General features: G+C 53.5%; 1 protein-coding gene across 1 annotated transcript; it reads left to right on the plus strand.

The window, feature by feature from the left end:
- Positions 1–10,870: 10,870 nt before the first annotated feature.
- Positions 10,871–25,268, plus strand: CUNH2orf76 (chromosome unknown C2orf76 homolog). The gene is made up of 6 exons (XM_077450210.1): positions 10,871–10,956; positions 16,972–17,059; positions 22,072–22,234; positions 22,399–22,449; positions 24,057–24,094; positions 25,119–25,268. The coding sequence occupies exons 3-6, from the start codon at positions 22,102–22,104 to the stop codon at positions 25,266–25,268; spliced, it is 372 nt and encodes a 123-aa protein (XP_077306336.1). The 5' UTR covers positions 10,871–10,956; positions 16,972–17,059; positions 22,072–22,101.
- Positions 25,269–26,305: the final 1,037 nt, after the last annotated feature.

Consider the following 26,305-nt stretch of genomic DNA (forward strand, 5'->3'; position numbering starts at 1 on the left):
ATGTCATGTCACATAGTAAGCTCCGCCCCACCCAGAGAACACCAATCACTTCTGCTGAATACAGATTCACCATGCAGCCAATAGCAGGGTGGAAGGAGCTTTATATCAGCCAATTAGGATTCCAGGAGGTGTACAGCACCCCGATATGAATGTAGAATATATAGGAGTGCCAATAATAATCCCCAGGTACAGGGGGCGGAGTCTGGAGACAATACATAGAGCTCCACCCCTCTATATACAGCATATGATGGGGGGAGGGATCTCCATACAGACAATACAGAGTGATGACATCACATCACCCTGAATACAGGAGAAGAGTACAGATAATACACAGGAGTGCTAAATACAGAATATATATATTTATATTATATACACAGACATGGTGCAGGTTATAGGATGAGGTATATATATATATATATATATATAGTTTGGGGGGTGTGGGGTACCTGTGACATGGTGATGATGAGGGTGGAGTGTATGTAGTGATGGTGATGGGTGAGGGGTACCTGTGACATGTTGGAGCTGTAACATGAGGGTGGAGTATATGGGTGAATGTATATATATGGTGCGGGTACCTGTGACACGGTGATGAGGGGGGGGGAGTATATATGGGTGTGTATATATAGGGTGGTGGGGGTGCGGGGTACCTGTGACATGTGGGGTGGAGTGTGTGTGTATATATAGGGGGTGATGATGGGTGCGGGGTACCTGTGACATGTTGATGGGGGGTGATGATGGGTGCGGGGTACCTGTGACATGTAGGTGATGGGGGTGGAGTGTGTAGCTATAGGGTGATGATGGGTGCGGGGTACCTGTGACATGTTGCCGCTCTGGGTGCTCCTCTCGCTCTGCGCACATGTAGTGCCGCACTTTTCTCTCTTTCTCTGTCCTCTGCCCCGCCCCCTCATCTCATCGCTCCTCGCCCAATCAGCGACAGCCCCCCGGAGCACGTGACTGGGCGGCCATCTTGTGTGTGGCAGAGAAGAGCGCAGTGTGTGCCGCACGGATGACCTTCCCCCTGGAACTCCGACCACACACGTCAGTTCCTTCACCTAGGATGTCTCTGTCACCATGGAGGCTGGCAATGATTCCGCTATGGGAGCTCTGTACGATTTCTACATCCCTCCATCAATGACTGTGCTTCCTGACACCCTCCTAAACTCTGTGTGCTTCCTACACCCCCTCCCCCTTCCCTACCACCACCTGCAACATGAGACTATCAGAGGTGTGTGGGGTGGAGGACATCACTTATTTGGACCCCATATACACACCTCCCAACATTCTCCAATGGTAATGAGGGACACCTACCAGCAAATGTATGCAGGCATAGGACACGCCCCCGACACACCCTCTTAATGGGGAAATAACCCCCCCCCCCCCAACAAAAAAAGTACATTAAATCCACAAGAGCTTTTTTTTTTTAACCACAACTTTTCCCTTATATTGGATTTTAAAATTGAAAAAATGCAAAAATTTAGAAATAGAATGAAATGTTCAGCACCGGGAGAATTTTATATACAACTCTATAGATCAGATCAACACGAGGAGCAATGAGGAGGAGTGAGGGGCATGGAGGAGGAGTGAGGGGCAATGAGGAGAAGTGAGGGGCAATGAGAAGGAGTGAGGGGCAATGAGGAGGAGTGAGAGGCAATGAGGAGGAGTGAGGGGCAATGAGGAGGAGTGAGGGGCAATGAGGAGGAATGAGGGGCAATGAGGAGGAGTGAGGGGCAATGAGGAGGAGTGAGGGTCAATGAGGAGGAGTGAGGGTCAATGAGGAGGAGTGAGGGGCAATGAGGAGGAGTGAGAGGCAATGAGGAGGAATGAGGGGCAATGAGAAGGAATGAGGGGCAATGAGGAGGAATGAGGGGCAATGAGGAGGAGTGAGGGGCAATGAGGAGGAATGAGGGGCAATGAGGAGAGTGAGGGGCAATGAGGAGGAGTGAGGGGCAATGAGGAGGAATGAGGGGCAATGAGGAGGAGTGAGGGTCAATGAGGAGGAATGAGGGGCAATGAGGAGGAGTGAGGGGCAATGAGGAGTGAGAGGCAATGAGGAGGAATGAGGGGCAATGAGGAGGAGTGAGGGGCAATGAAGAGGAGTGAGGGGCAATGAGGAGGAGTGAGAGGCAATGAGGAGGAATGAGGGGCAATGAGGAGGAGTGAGGGGCAATGAGGAGGAGTGAGGGGCAATGAGGAGGAATGAGGGGCAATGAGGAGGAGTGAGGGGCAATGAGGAGGAGTGAGGGGCAATGAGGAGGAGTGAGGGGCAATGAGGAGGAATGAGGGGCAATGAGGAGGAGTGAGGGTCAATGAGGAGGAATGAGGGCCAATGAGGAGGAGTGAGGGGCAATGAGGAGGAATGAGGGGCAATGAGGAGGAGTGAGGGCCAATGAGGAGGAGTGAGGGGCAATGAGGAGGAGTGAGGGGCAATGAGGAGGAGTGAGGGGCAATGAGGAGGAATGAGGGGCAATGAGGAGGAGTGAGGGGCAATGAGGGGCAATGAGGAGGAGTGAGGGGCAATGAGGAGGAGTGGGGGGTAATGAGGAGCACAGGGAGCTCTTCCATAACATCCAATCACATTTCAGCTTTTAGTCTAACTGTACAGTGGAGAAGGTAAGAGGAGGCCTCTGATTGGCTACATTACCACCCCAAATTCCACCTACAATTCTCTACACCCCCCACACTTTTCATATATTTATTTGTATCATTTATCATTTTCTTCCACTTCACAATTATGTGTCACTTTGTGTTGGTCCATCACATAAAATCCCAATAAATACATTTATGGTTTTGGGTGTAACATGACAAGATGTATCATTGAATTCAAGGGGTATGAATACTTTCTCCAGGCACTGTATATATAATTACACATTAATGACACATTGTGGCGATGTTCTATTTCTAGAACTTCCTTGTTGTCTGACATAAAGGTGACAGCGATGATTTGTCTGGCCACACCCATCTTATCTGCCACAAAGTGCGATTTCATCAGCACCGTCACTGTGTCACCCCCTCCCCCCGGACTTTACCCCCCCCCCCCCCCCATCCCCGTCACCAATCAGTGTGCAGAGTTATCTGCAGATATAAATTGGACTCTGATCTACTTCACACCAGATAACCCGTCACCACCCAATTCCTCATGACCCCCTCACCCCATTCCACCGTGACCCCCTCACCCCATTCCAATGTGACCCCATCAACCAAATCCTCGTGACCCCCTCACCCAATTCCTTGTGACCCGTCACCCAAAGAAGTCCTGTTTGTAGTTTGTGAGAAGTCATGTGGGGGAGGGGCAGCAAACATGTGAAGAAGGTGATCTGGTCAGAGGAGACCAAAAATGGTCTAAAAGTAAATCGCTGTGTGTGGGGGAAACTAACAAATAAATAATATTAATACAAATACATTCTCGTTTTTGGTACAAAATGTGGAACATTTTAAGGGGTATGAATACTTTTTCAAGACACTGTATATAGAGGGGATTACACATTACTGTCCTCTTCTATTGTTACCTGCAGCCCCGGAGTCTGACCAGCTCCTCGCTCATCCTCCCCCATCCCACATATCAGTGAGGAATCAGCCTCCCATCTTCTGGATTTCTGTTGGAAGCCACATAAACTCCGTGTATGAAGGCCACACTGTCCTGTCCTGTCCTGGGCTGTTCTGCATTGTCCTGTGCTGCACTGCATTGTCCTGTGCTGCACTGCATTGTCCTGTGCTGTGCTGCATTGTCCTGTGCTGTGCTGCGCTGCATTGTCCTGTCCTGCATTGTCCTGTGCTGTGCTGCATTGTCCTGTCCTGTCCTGCATTGTCCTGTGCTGTGCTGCATTGTCCTGTCCTGCATTGTCCTGTCCTGTCCTGCATTGTCCTGTCCTGTCCTGTATTGTCTTGTCTTGTGCTGGGCTGCATTGTCATGTGCTGTGCTGCGCTGCATTGTCCTGTCCTGTCCTGCATTGTCCTGTCCTGTATTGTCTTGTGCTGCACTGCATTGTCCTGTCATGTCCTGTGCTGCACTGCATTGTCCTGTGCTGCATTGTCCTGTGCTGCACTGCATTGTCCTGTCCTGTGCTTTGCTGCATTGTCCTGTCCTGCATTGTCCTGTCCTGTGCTGCGCTCATTGTCCTGTGCTGTGCTGCATTGTCCTGTCCTGCATTGTCCTGTCCTGTGCTGCGCTCATTGTCCTGTGCTGCATTGTCCTGTGCTGTGCTGCATTGTCCTGTGCTGCATTGTCCTGTGCTGCGCTGCATTGTCCTGTGCTGCGCTGCATTGTCCTGTCCTGTGCTGCATTGTCCTGTCCTGCGCTGCATTGTCCTGTGCTGCGCTGCATTGTCCTGTCCTGTGCTGCATTGTCCTGTGCTGCATTGTCCTGTCCTGTGCTGCATTGTCCTGTGCTGCACTGCATTGTCCTGTCCTGTGCTGCATTGTCCTGTGCTGCATTGTCCTGTGCTGCACTGCATTGTCCTGTGCTGTGCTGCATTGTCATGTGCTGTGCTGCATTGTCCTGCGCTGCATTGTCCTGTCCTGTGCTGCATTGTCCTGTGCTGGGCTGCATTGTCCTGTGCTGTGCTGCATTGTCCTGTCCTGCATTGTCCTGTCCTGTGCTGCGCTCATTGTCCTGTGCTGCATTGTCCTGTGCTGTGCTGCATTGTCCTGTCCTGTGCTGCATTGTCCTGTGCTGGGCTGCATTGTCCTGTGCTGTGCTGCATTGTCCTGTCCTGCATTGTCCTGTCCTGTGCTGCGCTCATTGTCCTGTGCTGCATTGTCCTGTGCTGTGCTGCATTGTCCTGTGCTGCATTGTCCTGTGCTGCGCTGCATTGTCCTGTGCTGCGCTGCATTGTCCTGTCCTGTGCTGCATTGTCCTGTCCTGCGCTGCATTGTCCTGTGCTGCGCTGCATTGTCCTGTCCTGTGCTGCATTGTCCTGTGCTGCATTGTCCTGTCCTGTGCTGCATTGTCCTGTGCTGCACTGCATTGTCCTGTCCTGTGCTGCATTGTCCTGTGCTGCATTGTCCTGTGCTGCACTGCATTGTCCTGTGCTGTGCTGCATTGTCATGTGCTGTGCTGCATTGTCCTGCGCTGCATTGTCCTGTCCTGTGCTGCATTGTCCTGTGCTGGGCTGCATTGTCCTGTGCTGTGCTGCATTGTCCTGTCCTGCATTGTCCTGTCCTGTGCTGCGCTCATTGTCCTGTGCTGCATTGTCCTGTGCTGTGCTGCATTGTCCTGTCCTGTGCTGCATTGTCCTGTGCTGGGCTGCATTGTCCTGTGCTGTGCTGCATTGTCCTGTCCTGCATTGTCCTGTCCTGTGCTGCGCTCATTGTCCTGTGCTGCATTGTCCTGTGCTGCATTGTCCTGTGCTGCATTGTCCTGTGCTGCGCTGCATTGTCCTGTGCTGCGCTGCATTGTCCTGTCCTGCGCTGCATTGTCCTGTCCTGCGCTGCATTGTCCTGTGCTGTGCTGCATTGTCCTGTCCTGTGCTGCATTGTCCTGTGCTGGGCTGCATTGTCCTGTGCTGTGCTGCATTGTCCTGTCCTGCATTGTCCTGTCCTGTGCTGCGCTCATTGTCCTGTGCTGCATTGTCCTGTGCTGTGCTGCATTGTCCTGTGCTGCATTGTCCTGTGCTGCGCTGCATTGTCCTGTGCTGCGCTGCATTGTCCTGTCCTGTGCTGCATTGTCCTGTCCTGCGCTGCATTGTCCTGTCCTGCGCTGCATTGTCCTGTCCTGTGCTGCATTGTCCTGTGCTGCATTGTCCTGTCCTGTGCTGCATTGTCCTGTGCTGCACTGCATTGTCCTGTCCTGTGCTGCATTGTCCTGTGCTGCATTGTCCTGTGCTGCACTGCATTGTCCTGTGCTGTGCTGCATTGTCATGTGCTGTGCTGCATTGTCCTGCGCTGCATTGTCCTGTCCTGTGCTGCATTGTCCTGTGCTGGGCTGCATTGTCCTGTGCTGTGCTGCATTGTCCTGTCCTGCATTGTCCTGTCCTGTGCTGCGCTCATTGTCCTGTGCTGCATTGTCCTGTGCTGTGCTGCATTGTCCTGTGCTGGGCTGCATTGTCCTGTGCTGTGCTGCATTGTCCTGTCCTGCATTGTCCTGTCCTGTGCTGCGCTCATTGTCCTGTGCTGCATTGTCCTGTGCTGTGCTGCATTGTCCTGTGCTGCATTGTCCTGTGCTGCACTGCATTGTCCTGTCCTGCGCTGCATTGTCCTGTCCTGCGCTGCATTGTCCTGTGCTGCGCTGCATTGTCCTGTGCTGCGCTGCATTGTCCTGTGCTGCGCTGCATTGTCCTGTGCTGCGCTGCATTGTCCTGTCCTGCGCTGCATTGTCCTGTGCTGCGCTGCATTGTCCTGTGCTGCACTGCATTGTCCTGTCCTGTGCTGCATTGTCCTGTGCTGCGCTGCATTGTCCTGTGCTGCGCTGCATTGTCCTGTGCTGCGCTGCATTGTCCTGTGCTGTGCTGCATTGTCCTGTGCTGCACTGCATTGTCCTGTGCTGCACTGCATTGTCCTGTGCTGTGCTGCATTGTCCTGTGCTGCATTGTCATGTGCTGTGCTGCATTGTCCTGTGCTGCATTGTCCTGTGCTGCATTGTCCTGTGCTGTGCTGCATTGTCCTGTCCTGTGCTGCGCTGCATTGTCCTGTGCTGTGCTGCACTGCATTGTCCTGTGCTGCGCTGCATTGTCCTGTGCTGTGCTGCATTGTCCTGTGCTGTGCTGCATTGTCATGTGCTGTGCTGCATTGTCATGTGCTGTGCTGCATTGTCCTGTGCTGTGCTGCATTGTCCTGTGCTGTGCTGCATTGTCATGTGCTGTGCTGCATTGTCCTGTGCTGCATTGTCCTGTGCTGTGCTGCGCTGCATTGTCCTGTCCTGTCCTGCATTGTCCTGTCCTGTGCTGTGCTGCATTGTCCTGTGCTGCATTGTCCTGTCCTGTCCTGTGCTGCATTGTCCTGTGCTGTGCTGCATTGTCCTGTGCTGTGCTGCATTCCTGAGCTGGTGACAACTCTTCCCCTTTTCTTATGGGGTTGTCACGGGACAGGAAGTGAGGGAAAATCTCCTTGTGGTGACACAAGCATGTTTCCATGTGGACTGCAGTCTACCCATAAATGGAGGCTGGGGGGTAAATTTGGGGTGATCCCCTGGGGTTCCCCCCAATTCCATGGATGGTAATTTATTGGGAGCGGACCGCCCACCGTGCAGGACATCACATGACAGGGGTCACCCCTCCCCCACCCCACAGTATAAAGTGTAATATGGAGTCATCGCGTCTCACAGGATCGGTGTCACAGGGGAGGAAGTGGTGATGGGGACACGGCGGGGGAGGGGTGGGGAGTTGGGAAATATGGAGGGAGGTGATGAAATGCGGTCTGTGATTTCTCAATGGTGTCTGTAGAGGGACTGGATGCCGTCCATGTGTGCCAGAGATGGTATATCGTCCCCCCCCCCTCCATGTACACCCCCCATCTACATCCCCTCCCCCATCTACACCCCCCTCCTTTCCACAGATCTACATTTACACCCAATGATGTCATTACCGGGTCTCTGCGCTTCTCTATGCAATGCAGGCAGATCATGGCAGGTGGGAGGGGCCGGCAGGGGGCAGATCATGGCTGGTGGGAGGGGCTGGCAGGGGGGGCAGATCATGGCTGGTGGGAGGGGCCGGCAGAGAGCCGATCATAGCTGGTGGGAGGGGCCGGCAGGGGGCAGATCATGGCTGGTGGGAGGGGCCAGCAGGGGGGCAGATCATGGCTGGTGGGAGGGGCCGGCAGGGAGCCGATCATAGCTGGTGGGAGGGGCCGGCAGGGGGCAGATCATGGCTGGTGGGAGGGGCCGGCAGGGGGGGCAGATCAAGGCTGGTGGGAGGGGCCTGCAGGGGGCAGATCATGGCTGGTGGGAGGGGCCTGCAGGGGGGCAGATCATGGCTGGTGGGAGGGGCCTGCAGGGGGCAGATCATGGCTGGTGGGAGGGGCCTGCAGGGGGCAGATCATGGCTGGTGGGAGGGGCTGGCAGGGGGCAGATCATGGCTGGTGGGCGGGGCTGGCAGGGGGCAGATCATGGCTGGTGGGAGGGGCCGGCAGGGGGGCAGATCATGGTTTGTGGGAGGGGCCGGCAGGGGGCAGATCATGGCTGGTGGGAGGGGCTGGCAGGGGGCAGATCATGGCTGGTGGGAGGGGCTGGCAGGGGGCAGATCATGGCTGGTGGGAGGGGCCGGCAGGGGGGCAGATCATGGTTTGTGGGAGGGGCCGGCAGGGGGCAGATCATGGCTGGTGGGAGGGGCCGGCAGGGGGCAAATCATGGTTTGTGGGAGGGGCCGGCAGGGGGCAGATCATGGCCGGTGGGAGGGGCTGACAGGGGGCAGATCATGGCCGGTGGGAGGGGCTGACAGGGGGCAGTACATATCTTCCTGATAACGTCCCAGCCCCCTGCCTCAGTCCGGATGAAAGCAGTGGGAGGAGTTCTGTAAATAGCAGAAAGCCTTGATGGGTGGAGTCAGTCCGGAGGAGTGGGTGGTGCTCGGCAGGCTGTATTTGTATAGGTAACGCCCACATGTAATGCTGAGTCTCCCATGAATGAAAAGGGCGGGGCTAGGGACAGTCAGGCTGTGGAGAAAAGAACTAGATGATGCTGGACGTCCTTCGGTCAGAAAATGAGGCGGGGGCCCAATTTAACTTGCAGCTTGTAATGTACATTGTGAGAAGCTCACCGTGTGCAGCGACATCAGAGGAAGAGGTTTTAGTTCAGGAGAGGAGCCGCTACACCTGTGCAAGAATGAAGGGGAGGAGCCGCTACACCTGTGCAAGAATGAAGGGGAGGAGCCGCTACACCTGTGCAAGAACGAAGGGGGAGGAGCCGCTACACCTGTGCGAGACTGAAGAGGGAGGAGCCGCTACACCTGTGCAAGAATGAAGGGGGAGGAGCCGCTACACCTGTGCGAGACTGAAGAGGGAGGAGCCGCTACACCTGCGCGAGACTGAAGGGGAGGAGCCGCTACACCTGTGCAAGAATGAAGGGGGAGGAGCCGCTACACCTGTGCGAGACTGAAGAGGGAGGAGCCGCTACACCTGTGCAAGACTGAAGGGGAGGAGCCGCTACACCTGTGCGAGACTGAAGGGGAGGAGCCGCTACACCTGTGCGAGACTGAAGGGGAGGAGCCGCTACACCTGTGCAGAACTGAAGGGGAGGAGCCGCTACACCTGTGCGAGACTGAAGGGGAGGAGCCTCTACACCTGTGCGAGACTGAAGGGGAAGAGCCGCTACACCTGTGCGAGACTGAAGGGGAAGAGCCGCTACACCTGTGCGAGACTGAAGGGGGAGGAGCCGCTACACCTGTGCAGAACTGAAGGGGAGGAGCCGCTACACCTGTGCGAGACTGAAGGGGAAGAGCCGCTACACCTGTGCGAGACTGAAGGGGAGGAGCCGCTACACCTGTGCAGAACTGAAGGGGAGGAGCCGCTACACCTGTGCGAGACTGAAGGGGAGGAGCCTCTACACCTGTGCGAGACTGAAGGGGAAGAGCCGCTACACCTGTGCGAGACTGAAGGGGAAGAGCCGCTACACCTGTGCGAGACTGAAGGGGGAGGAGCCGCTACACCTGTGCGAGACTGAAGGGGAGGAGCCGCTACACCTGTGCGAGACTGAAGGGGAGGAGCCGCTACACCTGTGCGAGACTGAAGGGGAGGAGCCGCTACACCTGTGCAGAACTGAAGGGGAAGAGCCGCTACACCTGTGCGAGACTGAAGGGGAAGAGCCGCTACACCTGTGCGAGACTGAAGGGGAGGAGCCGCTACACCTGTGCGAGACTGAAGGGGAGGAGCCGCTACACCTGTGCGAGACTGAAGGGGAGGAGCCGCTACACCTGTGCGAGACTGAAGGGGAGGAGCCGCTACACCTGTGCGAGACTGAAGGGGAGGAGCCGCTACACCTGTGCAGAACTGAAGGGGGAGGAGCCGCTACACCTGTGCGAGACTGAAGGGGAGGAGCCGCTACACCTGTGCGAGACTGAAGGGGAGGAGCCGCTACACCTGTGCAGAACTGAAGGGGAAGAGCCGCTACACCTGTGCGAGACTGAAGGGGAAGAGCCGCTACACCTGTGCGAGACTGAAGGGGAGGAGCCTCTACACCTGTGCGAGACTGAAGGGGAAGAGCCGCTACACCTGTGCGAGACTGAAGGGGGAGGAGCCGCTACACCTGTGCGAGACTGAAGGGGGAGGAGCCGCTACACCTGTGCAGAACTGAAGGGGAGGAGCCGCTACACCTGGGCGAGACTGAAGGAGAGGAGCCTCTACACCTGTGCGAGACTGAAGGGGGAGGAGCCGCTACACCTGTGCGAGACTGAAGGGGAGGAGCCGCTACACCTGTGCGAGACTGAAGGAGAGGAGCCTCTACACCTGTGCGAGACTGAAGGGGGAGGAGCCGCTACACCTGTGCGAGACTGAAGGGGGAGGAGCCGCTACACCTGTGCGAGACTGAAGGGGAGGAGCCGCTACACCTGTGCAGAACTGAAGGGGGAGGAGCCGCTCCACCTGTGGGAGACTGAAGGGGAAGGAATTAAACATAAAATTACAGAAAAATGTACAAAACACATCCACAGAATAATAAAGTGTAACTAACAGTTATGGGTGGGGCTCAGCCACCCTTCACCTCTTATTACACTCACTTACCCCTTTGTAAAGATTTCTTTCTATGTGGCTTCACAATGGCCGCCTGTGTGGAGACATCCCGGACTCCTCCTCCGCAGGCTGCAGGGTCAATCATTATAGACAACCAGCGGCTGTCATAGCAAAAATGGCGGCGCCCGTATCTGGGGACAATTTTTGTGCTGAGTTCTAGGGACATTATCTTTAGCCTTGCGCTCCTCAGGCCAACACAGGGAAACAGGCGGTTACCATAACAACTGACCCCGCCCTTATACTGAATGATATCACAGGAAGAGTGTCCTTTCCCGGAAGTCGTACAGGAGATCGCTGTGTCACGTGAGTGATGGATATACTGTGTGTGTGATGTATGAAGAGATGTGTATATACAGTGTACAGACAAAAGTAAGTACACCCCTCAGTGACATTCCTTCTCTCTTTTCATGTGACAACACTGAAGAAATGACACTTGTCTACAATGTAAAGTAGTGAGTGTACAGCTTGTATAACAGTGTAAATTTCCTGTCCCCTCAAAATAACTCAACACACAGCCATTAATGTCTAAACCGCTGGCAACAAAAGTCAGTACACCCCTAAGTGAAAATCTCCAAATTGAGCCCAAAGTGTCAATATTTTGTGTGGCCGCCATTATTTTCCAGCACTGCCTTCACCCTCTTGGGCATGGAGGTCAGCAGAGCTTCACAGGTTGTCACAGGTTGTCCTCTTCCCCTCCCCCATGATGACATCACGGAGCTGGTGGATGTTGGAGACCTTCCCCTCCTCCACCTTCCCTCTGAGGATCCCCCACAGATGATCAATAGGGTTTAGGTCTGGAGACATGCTTGGCCAGTCCATCACCTTTTCCCTCAGCTTCTATAGCAAGGCAGTGGTGGTGTTGGAGGTGTGTTTGGGGTGGTTATCATGTTGGAATACTGCCCTGCGGTCCAGTCTCTGAAGGGAGGGGATCATGCTCTGCTTCAGTATGTCACAGTACATGTTGGCATTCATGGTTCCCTCAATGATCTGTAGCCCCCCAGTGCCGGCAGCACTCATGCAGCCCCAGACCATGACACCCCCACCACCATGCCTGACTGTAGACAAGACACACTTGTCTTTGTCCTCCTCACCTGGTTGCCCCCACACACGCTTGTCACCATCTGACACCAAATACCTTTATCTTGGTCTCATCAGACCACAGGACATGGTTCCAGTAATCCATCTCCTTAGTCTGCTTGTCTTCAGAAAACTGTTTGTGGTCTTTCTTGTGCATCATCTTTAGAAGAGGCTTCCTTCTGGGATGACAGCCATGCAGACCAATTTGATGCAGTGTGCGGCGTATGGTCTGAGCACTGACAGGCTGACCCCCCACCCCTACAACCTCTGCAGCAATGCTGGCAGCACTCATACGTCTATTTCCCAAAGACAACCTCTGGATATGACGCTGATCACGTGACCTCAACTTCTCTGGTGGACCATGGCGAGGCCTGTTCTGAGGGGAACCTGTCCTGTTATACCGCTGTATGGTCTTGGCCACCGTGCTGCAGATCAGTTTCAGGGTCTTGGCAATCTTCTTATAGCCTAGGCCAGGGCTTGACAAATTTGCTTAGAATCTAGGAGCCAGTTATTTAAATCCTCTACCCAGCGCCCAGAACTCCATGTCTGGGGCATCGGACAATAAGAATTGCTCATGCCTGATGCCAAGAGAAAAAGGCAATATTTAAAAAAAAAAAAATCAACTTTTGTTTTGTTATAAGTTTTTGCAAATAAGTTTTTTTCTCCTTCACTGATGTGCTTTGATAGACGGCACTGAAGGGGCGGCATTGAGGTTGGAACTGATGGGCACTGGCAGGTGGCATTGATGGACACCAATAGGCAGCACTGAGGTGCCACTAATGGGACCTGGCAGGTGGCACTGATGGGCAGCATTGGCAGGTGGCACTAACTGGCATTGACAAGCGGCACTGGATTGCACTGGCAGGTTGCACTGCTTGGCACTGGCAGGTGGCACTAATTGGCAGGTGGTAATAGGTGGCACTGGCAGGCATTGGCAGGTGGCACTGACTGGCACTGGCAGGTGGTACTGATTGGCACTGGCAGGTGGCACTAACTGGCGGGTGGCACTGGCAGGTGGCACTGGATTACACTGGCAGGTGGCACTAACTGGCCAGTGGCACTAACTGGCAGGTGGCACTGGATGGCACTGGCAGATAGCATTGGCATGTGGCACTAATTGGCATGTGGCGATAATTGGCACTGGCAGGTGGCGCTGGATGGCACGTGGCACTGGCAGGTGGCACTGGATGGCACTGATTGGCACTGGCAGGTGGCACTAGGGGCAGGTGGCACTGACAGATGGCACTAACTGGCATTGCAGGTGGCAATGGGTGGCACAGATTGGTAAGTGGCACTGGCAGATGGCACTAACTGGCACTGGATTGCACTGGCAAGTGTCACTAACTGGCACGTGGCATTGGCATGTGCCACTAACTGGCACTGACACTGGCAGGTGGCACTGATTGGCACTGGCAGGTGGTATTGGCAGGTGGCAATAACTGGCATTGGCAGGTGACACTGACAGATGACATTGGCAGGTGGCATTAACTGGCATTGGCAGGTGGCACTGGTTGGCACGTGGCACAGGTTGGCACTGATTGGCAAGTGGCACTGGATTGCACTGGTTGGCACTGGCAGGTGGCACTGGATGGCACACTAACTGGTATTGGCAGGTGGCACTGGATGGCACTGGCAGGTAGCACTGGCAGGTTTCACAGCCAATAGTGTAACTGTGAAACTGAATGCTCCCTGCAGTGCTGCACTGTGTTAAACTGTATGGAGAGAGAGGAGCTGACACATTCAGCGTGATGTCAGAAGTGGGCGGGACCCGGGGGTGGGCGGGACCCAGCAGCTATCCAGTCAATGATTGGGCTGCTTAAGAAAGGGGAGGGGCCACATACACATATTTGCCCGCCCAGATCCCATCCCATTGGCTGGTGTTGGAAAGCTGTGTCAGCTTCAATTTTGACAGCTCCTCTCTAAACACATTCTCACACACTGCGGCGCTGCTCTGCCAACAGTGTGTGGAGAAGGGAGGAGGATGTCAGAGGCTGCTGAGCTGCTCTCTTCCTGCTCCATCCCGACTACCAGACAGTGCTCTGTCTGGAGGCACCAGACACAGAGCAACAGAGGCACCTGTCAGTGACAAAAACCCAGGCGCCAGGGCACAATTTCTAGTCGCAACGACGACCTGGCGCATGGGATTTGTCGAGCCCTGGCCTAGGCCAGTGATGGTGAACCTCGGCACCCCAGATGTTTTGGAACTACATTTCCCATGATGCTCAACTACACTGCAGAGTGCCTGAGCATCATGGGAAATGTAGTTCCAAAACATCTGGGGTGCCGAGGTTCACCATCACTGACCTAGGCCATCTTTATGTAAAGCAACAATTTTTGCCATGAGGTGCCATGTTGTACTTCCAGTGACCAGTATGAGAGAGTGAGAGCGATAACACCAAATTTAACCACTTTCAGACCGGACCATTTTGCTGGTAAATGACCAGAGGTCTTTTTACAATTTGGCACTGCGCTGCTTTAACTGGTAATTGCGCGGTCATGCAATGTTGTACCCAAACAAAATTTGCGTCCTTTTCTTCCCACAAATAGAGCTTTCTTTTGATGGTATTTGATTGCCTCTGCGATTTTTATTTTTTGCGATATAAACGTAAAAAGACCGCAAATTTTGAAAAAAAATGATATTTTCTACTTTTTGTTATTAGAAAAATCCAATAAACTCAATTTTAGTCATATATTTAGGCCAAAATGTATTCAGCCACATGTCTTTGGTAAAAAAAAAGTCAATAATTGTATATTTATTGGTTTGCGCAAAAGTTGTCACATCTACAAACTAAGGTACGTTTTCTGGAATTTACGCAGCTTTTAGTTTACGACTGCCTATCTCATTTCTTGAGGTGCTAAAATGGCAGGGCAGTACAAAACCCCCCCAAATGACCCCATTTTGGAAAGTAGACCCCCTAAGGAAATTGATAAGAGGCATGTTGAGCCCATTGAATATTTTATTTTTTTGCCTCAAGCGATTGAATAATGACAAAAAAAATTTTTTTTTTTTTTTTTTACACAAAGTTGTCACTAAATGATATATTGCTCACACATGCTATGGGCATATGTGAAATGACACCCCAAAATAAATTCTGCTGCTTCTCCTGAGTATGGGGATACCACATATGTGGGACTTTTTGGGAGCCTAGCTGCGTACGGGGCCCCGAAAACCAAGCACCGCCTTCAGGCTTTCTAAGGGCGTTACAGTTTTGAAGGCCGTAAAATGCCAAGATGGCACAAACCCCCCCCAAATGACCCCATTTTGGAAAGTAGACACCCCTAAATTTAGGGGTACACTAGTGAGACTAGGTAATAAATGGCGGGTGCCCTGAAACTATAAAAAAATAACTAACCAACCAGCGTCACCTGTAACCGTTATATGGTGATCACTGGTGAAAGGGTTAACTAGGGGGCAATCAGGGGGCTTTATGCGGTAGTATATGGGGGTCCCTGGCGCTATAAAAAGCTGCGGCGAACCTAAATACCTACCTGCCTAACTAGCGTCACCTGTGACACTAATACAGCGATCAGAAAAACGATCGCTTATTAGGCTGGGTTCACACTGGAGCGATGCGGGAACGCCACGAATGCGCGGCGGGTTCCCGCATCGCATGCCTCCCGGCGGCAGTTCACACTGCCCTATGCGAACTGCTGGGAGTGTCAGTGAAATGTTAATGACACCCCCAGATCAGTTCGCATATCGCAGTGCGATCTGCAAACTCGGATCGCATGGTGTGAACACCCATGCGATCCGATTCTGCTGCGGACCAAAAAAAGGGTCCCGTGCGAATTTGCGGCGGGTGCGGCGGGTGCGGCGGGTGCGACACGAATTCAGCCATACTATCTGTATGGCTGAACTCGAATCGCACAGAGATCGGATGTGATTTGCACTGCAGTGCGATGCGAATCACATCCGTTCTCATAAACCCGCTGCAATGTGAACCCAGCCTTAGTGACACTGGCGACGGGGGGTGATCACGGGGTTAAACCTTTATTGGGGGGGGTTAGGGGGGTACATTAGAACTAAAGGGGGCTAACCCTAACTGCCCTAACAGTTATTACAGTCACAAATGACACCAATGCAAAAAAAAATAAAAAATGCAATTGGTGTCACTGTGACTGGGGGGGCAGGGGTAATTGGGGGGGTGATCGGGGGGTAAAGGGGGGGGTGTGAGTGTGCCTGGCATGTTCTACTGTGTAGTGTTGTGTTGGTGCAACTCACCGATCCTCTCTCCTCGGTGTCGGAACGAAAAATACCGACACGGAGGAGAGAATACATCACTTCCTCTCCTGTGAGGAGAGGAAGTGATGTCATGGAGCATTTCTATTCGTCGGGAGTGATCGCGAGGGGGTGGCCATGAATGAATGGCCGCCCCCTCATCCCGGATCGCTCCCGAACGAATGCCGACCGCCGCAGGCACCGGGGGGGGGCCCGATCGGGCCCCCCACCCGCGGGAAGGCAGGGACTTATATATACGCCCATATGCCTGCCCGTGCCATTCTGCCGACGTATATCGTCGTGCGGCGGTCGGCAAGTGGTTAACACACCTGCTCCCCATTCACACCTGAGACCTTGTAACACTAACGAGTCACATGACACCGGGGAAGGGAAATGGCTAATTGGGCCCAATTTGGACATTTTTACTTAGGGGTGTACTGACTTTTGTTATTTTGAGGGGACAGGAAATATTCACTGTTATACAAGCTGTACACTCACTACTTTACATTGTAGACAAGTGTCATTTCTTCAGTGTTGTCACATGACAAGAGAGAAGGAATGTCACTGAGGGGTGTACTTACTTTTGTGAGATACTGTATATTTTGTATATACTGCGTGTGTCATGTATAGATGATGTATGTGTGTGTATGTATATATGTATTTATATATATATATATATATATATATATATATATATATATATATATATATATAGATAGATGGATGGCTCCTGAACTCTGCTAGCTCAGTAGATCTATGTCCCCCCTCCCCCCGATATACACAGACCACATAGTGTATACAAATACACATTATATATATATATATATATAATATACACTATGTGGTCTGTGTATATCGGGGGGAGGGGGGACATGGATCTACTGAGCTAGCAGAGTTCAGGAGCCATTCAGTCTGATCGGTCATGTGATGTGACATCATCAGAACTGGTGGCAGTTTGTATCCTTGGTAACGCTGTGTATAATCCCGCCAGTCTGTGTATGATAATCTCTATCTATATTTAGGATCTCCCGGACTTCCCCCAAATACCAGGAGACTGAACACCCCGTCTCTGCGCTATCACATCACTGTGGACTCAGAGACTCAGGACCGGTAATTTATCATTTCTATGTTTTCTATTATATCAGGTATGTGTGTGTGTACATGGATGGAGACTTGGATGGATGGAGGGAGACTTGGATGGATGGAGGGAGACTTGGATGGAGGGGGGGTTTGGATGGAGGCTTGGATGGATGGAGGCTTGGATGGATGGAGGCTTGGATGGATGGAGGCTTGGATGGATGGAGGGATGGATGGAGGGATGGATGGAGACTTGGAAGGATGGATGGAGACTTGGAAGGATGGATGGAGACATGGATGGGGGCTTGGATGGCTTGGATGGATGGATGGATGGGGGCTTGGATGGATGGGGGCTTGGATGGATGGGGGCTTGGATGGAGGGAGGCTTGGATGGAGGGAGGCTTGGATGGATGGAGGGGGGTTTGGATGGAGGGGGGTTTGGATGGAGGGGGGTTTGGATGGAGGGGGGTTTGGATGGAGGGGGGTTTGGATGGAGGAGGGCTTGGTTGGATGGAGGAGGGCTTGGTTGGATGGAGGAGGGCTTGGTTGGATGGAGGAGGGCTTGGTTGGATGGAGGAGGGCTTGGTTGGATGGAGGCTTGGATGGATGGAGGCTTGGATGGATGGAGGCTTGGATGGATGGAGGCTTGGATGGATGGAGGCTTGGATGGATGGATGGAGGCTTGGATGGAGACTTGGAAGGATGGATGGAGGAATGGATGGATGGGGGCTTGGATGGATGGATGGAGGCTTGGATGGAGGGAGACTTGGATGGAGGGAGGCTTGGATGGAGGGAGACTTGGATGGAGGGAGACTTGGATGGAGGGAGACTTGGATGGAGGGAGACTTGGATGGAGGGAGACTTGGATGGAGGGAGACTTGGATGGAGGGGGGCTTGGTTGGATGGAGGGGGGCTTGGATGGATGGAGGCTTGGATGGATGGAGGCTTGGATGGATGGAGGCTTGGATGGATGGAGGCTTGGAAGGATGGAGACTTGGAAGGATGGATGGAGGGAGGAATGGATGGATGGAGGGAGGAATGGATGGATGGATGGGGGCTTGTATGGATGGAGGCTTGGATGGATGGAGACATGGATAGAGGGAGGAATGGATAGGGGCTTGGATGGATGGAGACATGGATGGGGGCTTGGATGAATGGATGGGGGCTTGGATGAATGGATGGGGGCTTGGATGGATGGATGGAGGCTTGGATGGAGGGAGGCTTGGATTGAGGGAGGTTTGGATGGAGGGAGACTTGGATGGAGGGGGGTTTTGATGGATGGGGGCTTTGATGGATGGGGGCTTGGATGGATGGAGGGGGGGTTTGGATGGAGGGGGGGTTTGGATGGATGCATGGAGGGATGGATGGGGGCTTGGATGGATGGAGGCTTGGATGGATGGAGGCTTGGATGGATGGAGGCTTGGATGGATGGAGACTTGGATGGATGGAGACTTGGATGGATGGAGACTTGGATGGATGGAGGCTTGGATGGATGGAGACTTGGAAGGATGGATGGAGACATGGATGGAGGGAGGAATGGATGGATGGATGGGGGCTTGGATGGATGGATGGAGGGAGGAATGAATGGATGGGGGCTTGGATGGATGGAGGCTTGGATGGAGGGATGGATGGAGACATGGATGGAGACTTGGAAGGATGGATGGAGGGGGGTTTGGATGGAGGGGGGTTTGGATGGAGGGGGGTTTGGATGGATGGAGACATGGATGGAGGGAGGAATGGATGGCTGGATGGGGGCTTGGATGGAGGGATGGATGGAGGGATGGAGGGAGACTTTGATGGAGGGATGGAGGGAGACTTGGATGGAGGGAGACTTGGAGGGATGGATAGAGACATGGATGGAGGGAGGAATGGATGGATGGATGGGGGCTTGGATGGATGAATGGAGGGATGGAGGGATGGATGGAGGGATGGATGGAGACTTGGAAGGATGGATGGAGACTTGGAAGGATGGATGGAGACTTGGAAGGATGGATGGAGACTTGGATGGAGGGAGGAATGGATGGATGGGGGCTTGGATGGAGGGAGGCTTGGATGGAGGGAGGCTTGGATGGAGGTAGACTTGGGTGGAGGGGGGTTTGGATGGAGGGGGGCTTGGATGGATGGAGGGAGAGTTGGATGGATGGGGGCTTGGATGGATGGAGGGAGACTTGGATGGATGGAGGGAGACTTGGATGGATGGGGGCTTGGATGGATGGAGGGAGACTTGGATGGATGGGGGCTTGGATGGAGGGAGGCTTGGAGGGGGGCTTGGATGGAGGGAGGCTTGGAGGGATGGATGGAGACATGGATGGGGGCTTGGATGGATGGATGGGGGCTTGGATGGATGGATGGGGGCTTGGATGGATGGAGACATGGAGGGATGGATGGATGGAGACATGGAGGGATGGATGGATGGAGACATGGAGGGATGGATGGATGGAGACATGGATGGATGGATGGAGACATGGAGGGATGGATGGAGACATGGAGGGATGGATGGATGGAGACATGGATGGATGGATGGATGGAGACATGGAGGGATGGAGGGATGGATGGATGGAGACATGGATGGATGGATGGGGGCTTGGATTGGATGGATGGGGGCTTGGATTGGATGGATGGAGGCTTGGATGGATGGAGGCTTGGATGGATGGAGGCTTGGATGGAGGGGGGGCTTGGATGGAGGGAGACTTGGATGGAGGGAGACTTGGAGGGATGGATGGATGGAGACTTGGAGGGATGGATGGATGGATGGAGACATGGAGGGATGGATGGATGGAGACATGGAGGGATGGGTGGATGGAGGGATGGATGGATGGAGACATGGAGGGATGGAATGCCTCTTGTTGGGTTCCGGTGCTGGGATGTAGTTCCGGTATTTGCGGTTCTCACCCATTTACAATCGGAGGATCGATCTCTATCGGTTCTGTTTCCTGTCCAGGCTTCTATAAGGGCCCGATGACCTTTCTGACCCTCGGTCTCCCCTCTATAGGGGCACAGAGACCTCGGACACACCCATCACACCCCCTGAACAGTTGGCAGCTTTGTATCTGTGAACCAATCACAGGATAGCTCCTGTCTTCACTGGGCACTGTGTGGGGGATGATTCTGTGTTTGAGGTTCCCATCAGCAGATGATTGGAGAGTCTTTAACCCCTTCAATACTGGGCGCTGTCACACTTTGACTGACAATTACTCTACACTGAACCCATATGACATTTTTCAGATTTTTGTTTTCCACACAAATAGAGATTTGTTTTGGTGATATTTAATCGCTGTTGTTTTTTTTTCTTTTTTTTTTTCAAATTCTTTGCTAAACAAACAAAAAAAGACCAATGTTTTTATTTGTTTCTGTTATAAAATTTTGTAAAGTCATTTTCCCCTTCACGGATGTGCACTGATGAGGCCACATTGATGGGCGCTGTAGGGGCTGTAATGATGGGTACCGATGAGGCTTCACTGATGGGTGCAGATGAGGGAGCACTAATAGGCAGCACTCATGGGTGCCAATGGCTCTACACTAATATGTGCTGATGGGGCTGCAATGACGGGTACTGATGAGGCATCACTGATGGGTGCTGATGGGGCAGCACTGATGGGTATCGATGTGGCTACATTGGGTCTGCACTGATGGGTATTGATGGGGCAGCACTGATGGGTGCCGATGGGGCAGCACTGATGGGTACCAATGAGGCTGCACTAATAGGCAGCACTGATGGGTACCAATGAGGCTGCACTAATAGGCAGTACTGATGAGGCTGCACTAATGTGCGCTGATGGGGTTGCAATGATGGGCACTGATGAGGTAGCACTAATAGGCAGCACTGATGGGTGCTGATGGGGCTGGATTGATGGGCGCCAATGGGGCAGCACTAATAGGCAGCATTGATGGGCGCCGATGGGGCTGCACTGATGGGCTGCACTGGTTATCAGTATAAACGTCCCCTGTGTGAATTGCTGGTTACTGGCTCTCCTCTCCTCATGTTCTGACGGTGCGTGACGAACGGACTGCCGATAATCAGCAAGTCTGTTTAGGTTGTGATCTGCTGTGATTGGCCCTTTACCACTAGATGTGATCTGCTGTGATTGGCCCTTTTACCACTAGATGTGATCTGCTGTGATTGGCCCTTTTACCACTAGATGTGATCTGCTGTGATTGGCCCTTTACCACTAGATGTGATCTGCTGTGATTGGCCCTTTTACCACTAGATGTGATCAGCTGTGATTGGCCCTTTACCACTAGATGTGATCAGCTGTGGGCCATCACAGATCGATATTCCCTGGGACGTGTGGTGGGGGTGGGGTTGGGGTTGTGGGAGGACGTCAGTAGACACCCTCCCGGAGTTAGCTGACCGCGCTGTAGCCGTCTTTTGGTCGGCAAATGGTTAAAGACTTTAATTTTCTCCGGTAAGTCCTTACTGGGCTGAGGTGTGGGTCTGTGGGATTGTAGGTGACTGGAGGCGGCCATACATGGATGAAAATTCAGCGGGGAGCGGTGGCATTTAGGATCGTGTATGGGCAGGCTGGTTGTACAGAAGTTGATCTATTGATTGATTTGTGTACAACTAGCCTGCTGGAAAATGTTCTCTCCATCAGCGCTGTCGGCTGTCGCTGTATGTCGGTGTATTCTGATGGTCGGGAAGTCTCCCCGCTGTCACAATACAATCGCTCAGGGGGGGGAGGGGATTCCCCCCATTCTGTATAGATCAGGGGGAAGCAACCTGGGGCCCTCCAGCTGCTGCAGAACTACAAGTCCCATCATGCCTCTGGGAGTGATTGTAACCACCAGCCTTGCAATGCCTCATGGGATATGTAGTTCCACAACAGCTGGAGGGCCCCGGGTTACTCAGGCTGGTCGTTGCTTCTTTGTGTGCCAATGTCCAAATCCTCCTGTAGGCGGCAGTATAACCCGACAGTGTCTGAAGTCCTGTGTCCCTCAATGAAGTACAAGAGATGGATTGTATAGTGAAAATAGTAAAATCTCGTTGTACTATTTAGGCCAACTGTGTCGTCTCTGACCCCCTCCCCCATCTCTCCTCAGCACAGATCTGTCACCATTCCTCTTCCCGGACTCCGATGTCCTCTCCGGATGTGACGGTGACGGTGCGATTGGTCCGATCCTTCGAGCATCGCAATTTCCGTCCGGTTGTCTATCATGGAGTGAACTTGGATCAGGCGGTGCAGGAATTCATAGAATATATAAAGAAAGGTGAGAGAAGTGTCATGGCCGTCCCCTGGCTTCACTCCATCCTATGTCCTGCCCGGGGTCACCCTCTATTGGTGGGGGGGGAGGGGTGTATGACCGGTCCTCTTCACCTGCAGCCGGTGAGGTCTCCATCCTCTGTAGTAATGGTGTCGCCGGTTTCCTTTCAGATGTGGCGGAGCGGGTTGGATTGCCGCCTCCATTCAAGAAGTACGCCTACGGTGAGTTCTCCTGCGGGATTATTGTACCTCCTCCCCCTCCCGGGCCTCCAATAGAAGGCTGAGCACAGAGGGGACCTATGGAGACCCCGGTCATTGTGGATGTGTCACTTTTCTCTCTCTCTAATCTGCTTTGTGCACATTGTAGTCTCACTCCTCCCGCTCATACTGTTACATTATCTTAAAGCTTAAGGGCAACCAAAAAACACAGAAAAATCAGCACAAGGGACAGAACTCAGTCAGTAGGATGTGTCCCTTGTGCTGATTCCTCTTCTTTTTAGTAGAGAAGGGACAAATCATAAGGACTGTAAGTTATGTCCCTTGTGCTGATTCTTCTGTTTGTGGATTTGACTTTAAAGTCCAACCCAAGCCAAGAAATCCCAGAAGGGTTGTCAACCTGTCAGCCCTCTATTCAGAGCAGAGCTTCCCTCACTTCCTGTTTTTAATGACACCCATCAAATGGACAACAAAAGTTCCCACATGGGACACAGAAAACATAAAAAAAAAAAACAAGACACAGGTTCCAAATCTGCTGTGCTGTCCCCATTGGGGGATATTCTCTTCACTTCCTGTCTGAGATGGGTGTGGAGATTCTACGACTTCAGAGGGCGGAGTCTCTGAGATGGGTGTGGAGATTCTACGACTTCAGGGGGCGGAGTCTCTGAGATGGGTGTGGAGATTCTGCGACTTCAGAGGGCGGAGTCTCTGAGATGGGTGTGGAGATTCTACTACTTCAGAGGGAGGAGTCTCTGAGATGGGTGTGGAGATTCTATGACTTCAGAGGGAGGAGTTTCAGAGGGCGGAGTCTCTGAGATGGGTGTGGAGATTCTATGACTTCAGAGGGAGGAGTTTCAGAGGGCGGAGTCTCTGAGATGGGTGCGGAGATTCTGTGACATCAGAGGGCGGAGTCTCTGAGATGGGTGTGGAGATTCTACGACTTCAGAGGGCGGAGTCTCTGAGATGGGTGCGGAGATTCTGTGACTTCAGAGGGCGGAGTCTCTGAGATGGGTGCGGAGATTCTATGACTTCAGAGGGCGGAGTCTCTGAGATGGGTGCGGAGATTCTGTGATTTTCAGAGGGCGGAGTCACTGAGATGGGTGCGGAGATTCTGTGACTTCAGAGGGCGGAGTCTCTGAGATGGGTGCGGAGATTCTGTGACTTCAGAGGGCGGAGTCTCTGAGATGGGTGCGGAGATTCTGTGACTTCAGAGGGCGGAGTCTCTGAGATGGGTGCGGAGATTCTGTGACTTCAGAGGGCGGAGTCTCTGAGATGGGTGCGGAGATTCTGTGACTTCAGAGGGCGGAGTCTCTGAGATGGGTGTGGAGATTCTGTGACTTCAGAGGGCGGAGTCTCTGAGATGGGTGTGGAGATTCTATGACCAGTCCTGATGGGTGGTGGAGAGATGTCTCTCTGACCTAATCTGGTACCAACACTTTTTTTTGCGGCTCAGCAAAATAAAAAAATTAAAACCTACAGTGGAGAGCGACTTATGTGTTTGTATCCTTGTACATGAGTATACTGCCAGCCCTGGAGACTGGAGGGTCTGTAGACATGAGGGGGGGATCTGCCCCATGAAGGTAAATAGTGATTCTGGTTTTGTGTTTTTGCAGATACAATGAAGATCATCCATCAGGCACACGGAGCCAAGGTCAGCACAAACTCCACCCATAACCGGAGCCTCGTCTTCTCATGTCACTTGTGTTTGTTTACTCGTATTGCCCTCCAATACTGTTCTGCCTCCAATACCGTACCTCCGCCTCCAATACCGTACCTCCGCCTCCAGTACCGTACCTCCGCCTCCAGTACCGTACCTCCGCCTCCAGTACCGTACCTCCGCCTCCAGTACCGTACCTCCGCCTCCAGTACCGTACCTCCGCCTCCAGTACCGTACCTCCGCCTCCAGTACCGTACCTCCGCCTCCAGTACCGTACCCCCGCCTCCAGTACCGTACCCCCGCCTCCAATACCGTACCCCCGCCTCCAATACCGTACCCCCGCCTCCAATACCGTACCCCCGCCTCCAATACCGTACCCCCGCCTCCAATACCGTACCCCCGCCTCCAATACCGTACCCCCGCCTCCAATACCGTACCCCCGCCTCCAATACCGTACCCCCGCCTCCAATACCGTACCCCCGCCTCCAATACCGTACCCCCGCCTCCAATACCGTACCCCCGCCTCCAATACCGTACCTCCGCCTCCAATATCGTACCTCTGCCTCCATTATCACACCTCCAATACCGTACCTCCACCCCCAATACCATACTGTACCGTACCACCACCAGTTCCATAACACCTCCAATACCACAGGCTGTGGTCTCAGCGGGGGGGCACCTGAACCCTTTGAGGGCGACCATAATGCTGATGCCCGCAATGAAGTTGAGTTTGACACCCCTGCTTCAAACCAACTTTATTGTTCCAGTATGAATGTGGACACTCCACCCAGCACCTCTCTGTGACGTATTTCACCCCCCACTGGGGCTTAATTCTAGAGCCCAGGAGGGGAGACGCACTAGAACCAATCAGAATTATCCATGTTCTGTCTGGTTTGTTGCTATGGGATACAACATTTTACATATTATCACCCCCCCCCCCCTTTTCACCTTAATAAGCTGGCTCAGCACTGCTGTGAGTGACTCTCCCGAGGTGTTGATGTGATTGTCTCTGTTGCAGACCAATGAGCTGGTGGTGGGTCTGGAGGACGATGAGAAGCTGATCCTGTGCAGTGGACAGACCCTGAGGGAGGCCGGTGTAGGTGAGATTAGATTCCTTCTCTACTTCATTTATAATCCTGTTTTATGTAAGAACTGTCTGAGCTGCTGACCAATAGAATCCAAACGGGAGGAGGTGCTGGACTCTGGGTGGTTTCCTTTTTTTGTGGGTCCCACATCATGGTGGACACTGAGCTATGTGTATCTGGGCGCTGCTCAGCTCCTTTCAGCTCCTCTCGCAGTCCCACCATTGGACCTGTGTTATGTCCATCATAGTGAGGGACTGCGAGAGGAGCCGAGCCTAGCTGAGTACATCCTTTGTGTATGTCGGCGGCGCTCGCTCCTCCGCTCACAGTCAGTGGAGATCGGCGCCAATTTTAAATCAGCCTGCAATGGCCGGGCTGCGGATGGACGCTGGGCCGGGCTGCGGATGGACGCTGGGCCGGGCTGCGGATGGACGCTGGGCCGGGCTGCGGGTGGACGCTGGGCCGGGCTGCGGGTGGACGCTGGGCCGGGCTGCGGGTGGACGCTGGGCCGGGCTGCGGGTGGACGCTGGGCCGGGCTGCGGGTGGACGCTGGGCCGGGCTGCGGGTGGACGCTGGGCCGGGCTGCGGGTGGACGCTGGGCCGGGCTGCGGGTGGACGCTGGGCCGGGCTGCGGGTGGACGCTGGGCCGGGCTGCGGGTGGACGCTGGGCCGGGCTGCGGGTGGACGCTGGGCCGGGCTGCGGGTGGACGCTGGGCCGGGCTGCGGGTGGACGCTGGGCCGGGCTGCGGGTGGACGCTGGGCCGGGCTGCGGGTGGACGCTGGGCCGGGCTGCGGATGGACGCTGGGCCGGGCTGCGGATGGACGCTGGGCCGGGCTGCATTGATGGGCATTTAAATGTACGTTTTTTTTTTTTCCCTTAAAATTCTCTCCTAAATGTTCACCCAGACAGCTGTGCAGGTGTCACAGAACAGAGATCACCTGACCTCACCCGAATCAGTGTTGCCAACCTACCAGCAGTTTGAAATTTACTGGCACAGCCAAGTTTTTATTGGCATTTCCAAATGTTACAAAATTACAGTTTTAAGTGCAAATTTCAGCATTTAGGCTACAAACTAATATAATATGCAATTAGCAATGTGATTTAAGGTAGGTATCAAGGCAT

The sequence above is a fragment of the Lithobates pipiens genome, unplaced genomic scaffold (assembly GCF_037356315.1).
Source record: "Lithobates pipiens isolate NorthernLeopardFrog02 unplaced genomic scaffold, aLitPip1_a1.2 Scaffold_22, whole genome shotgun sequence".
NCBI lineage: Eukaryota > Metazoa > Chordata > Amphibia > Anura > Ranidae > Lithobates > Lithobates pipiens.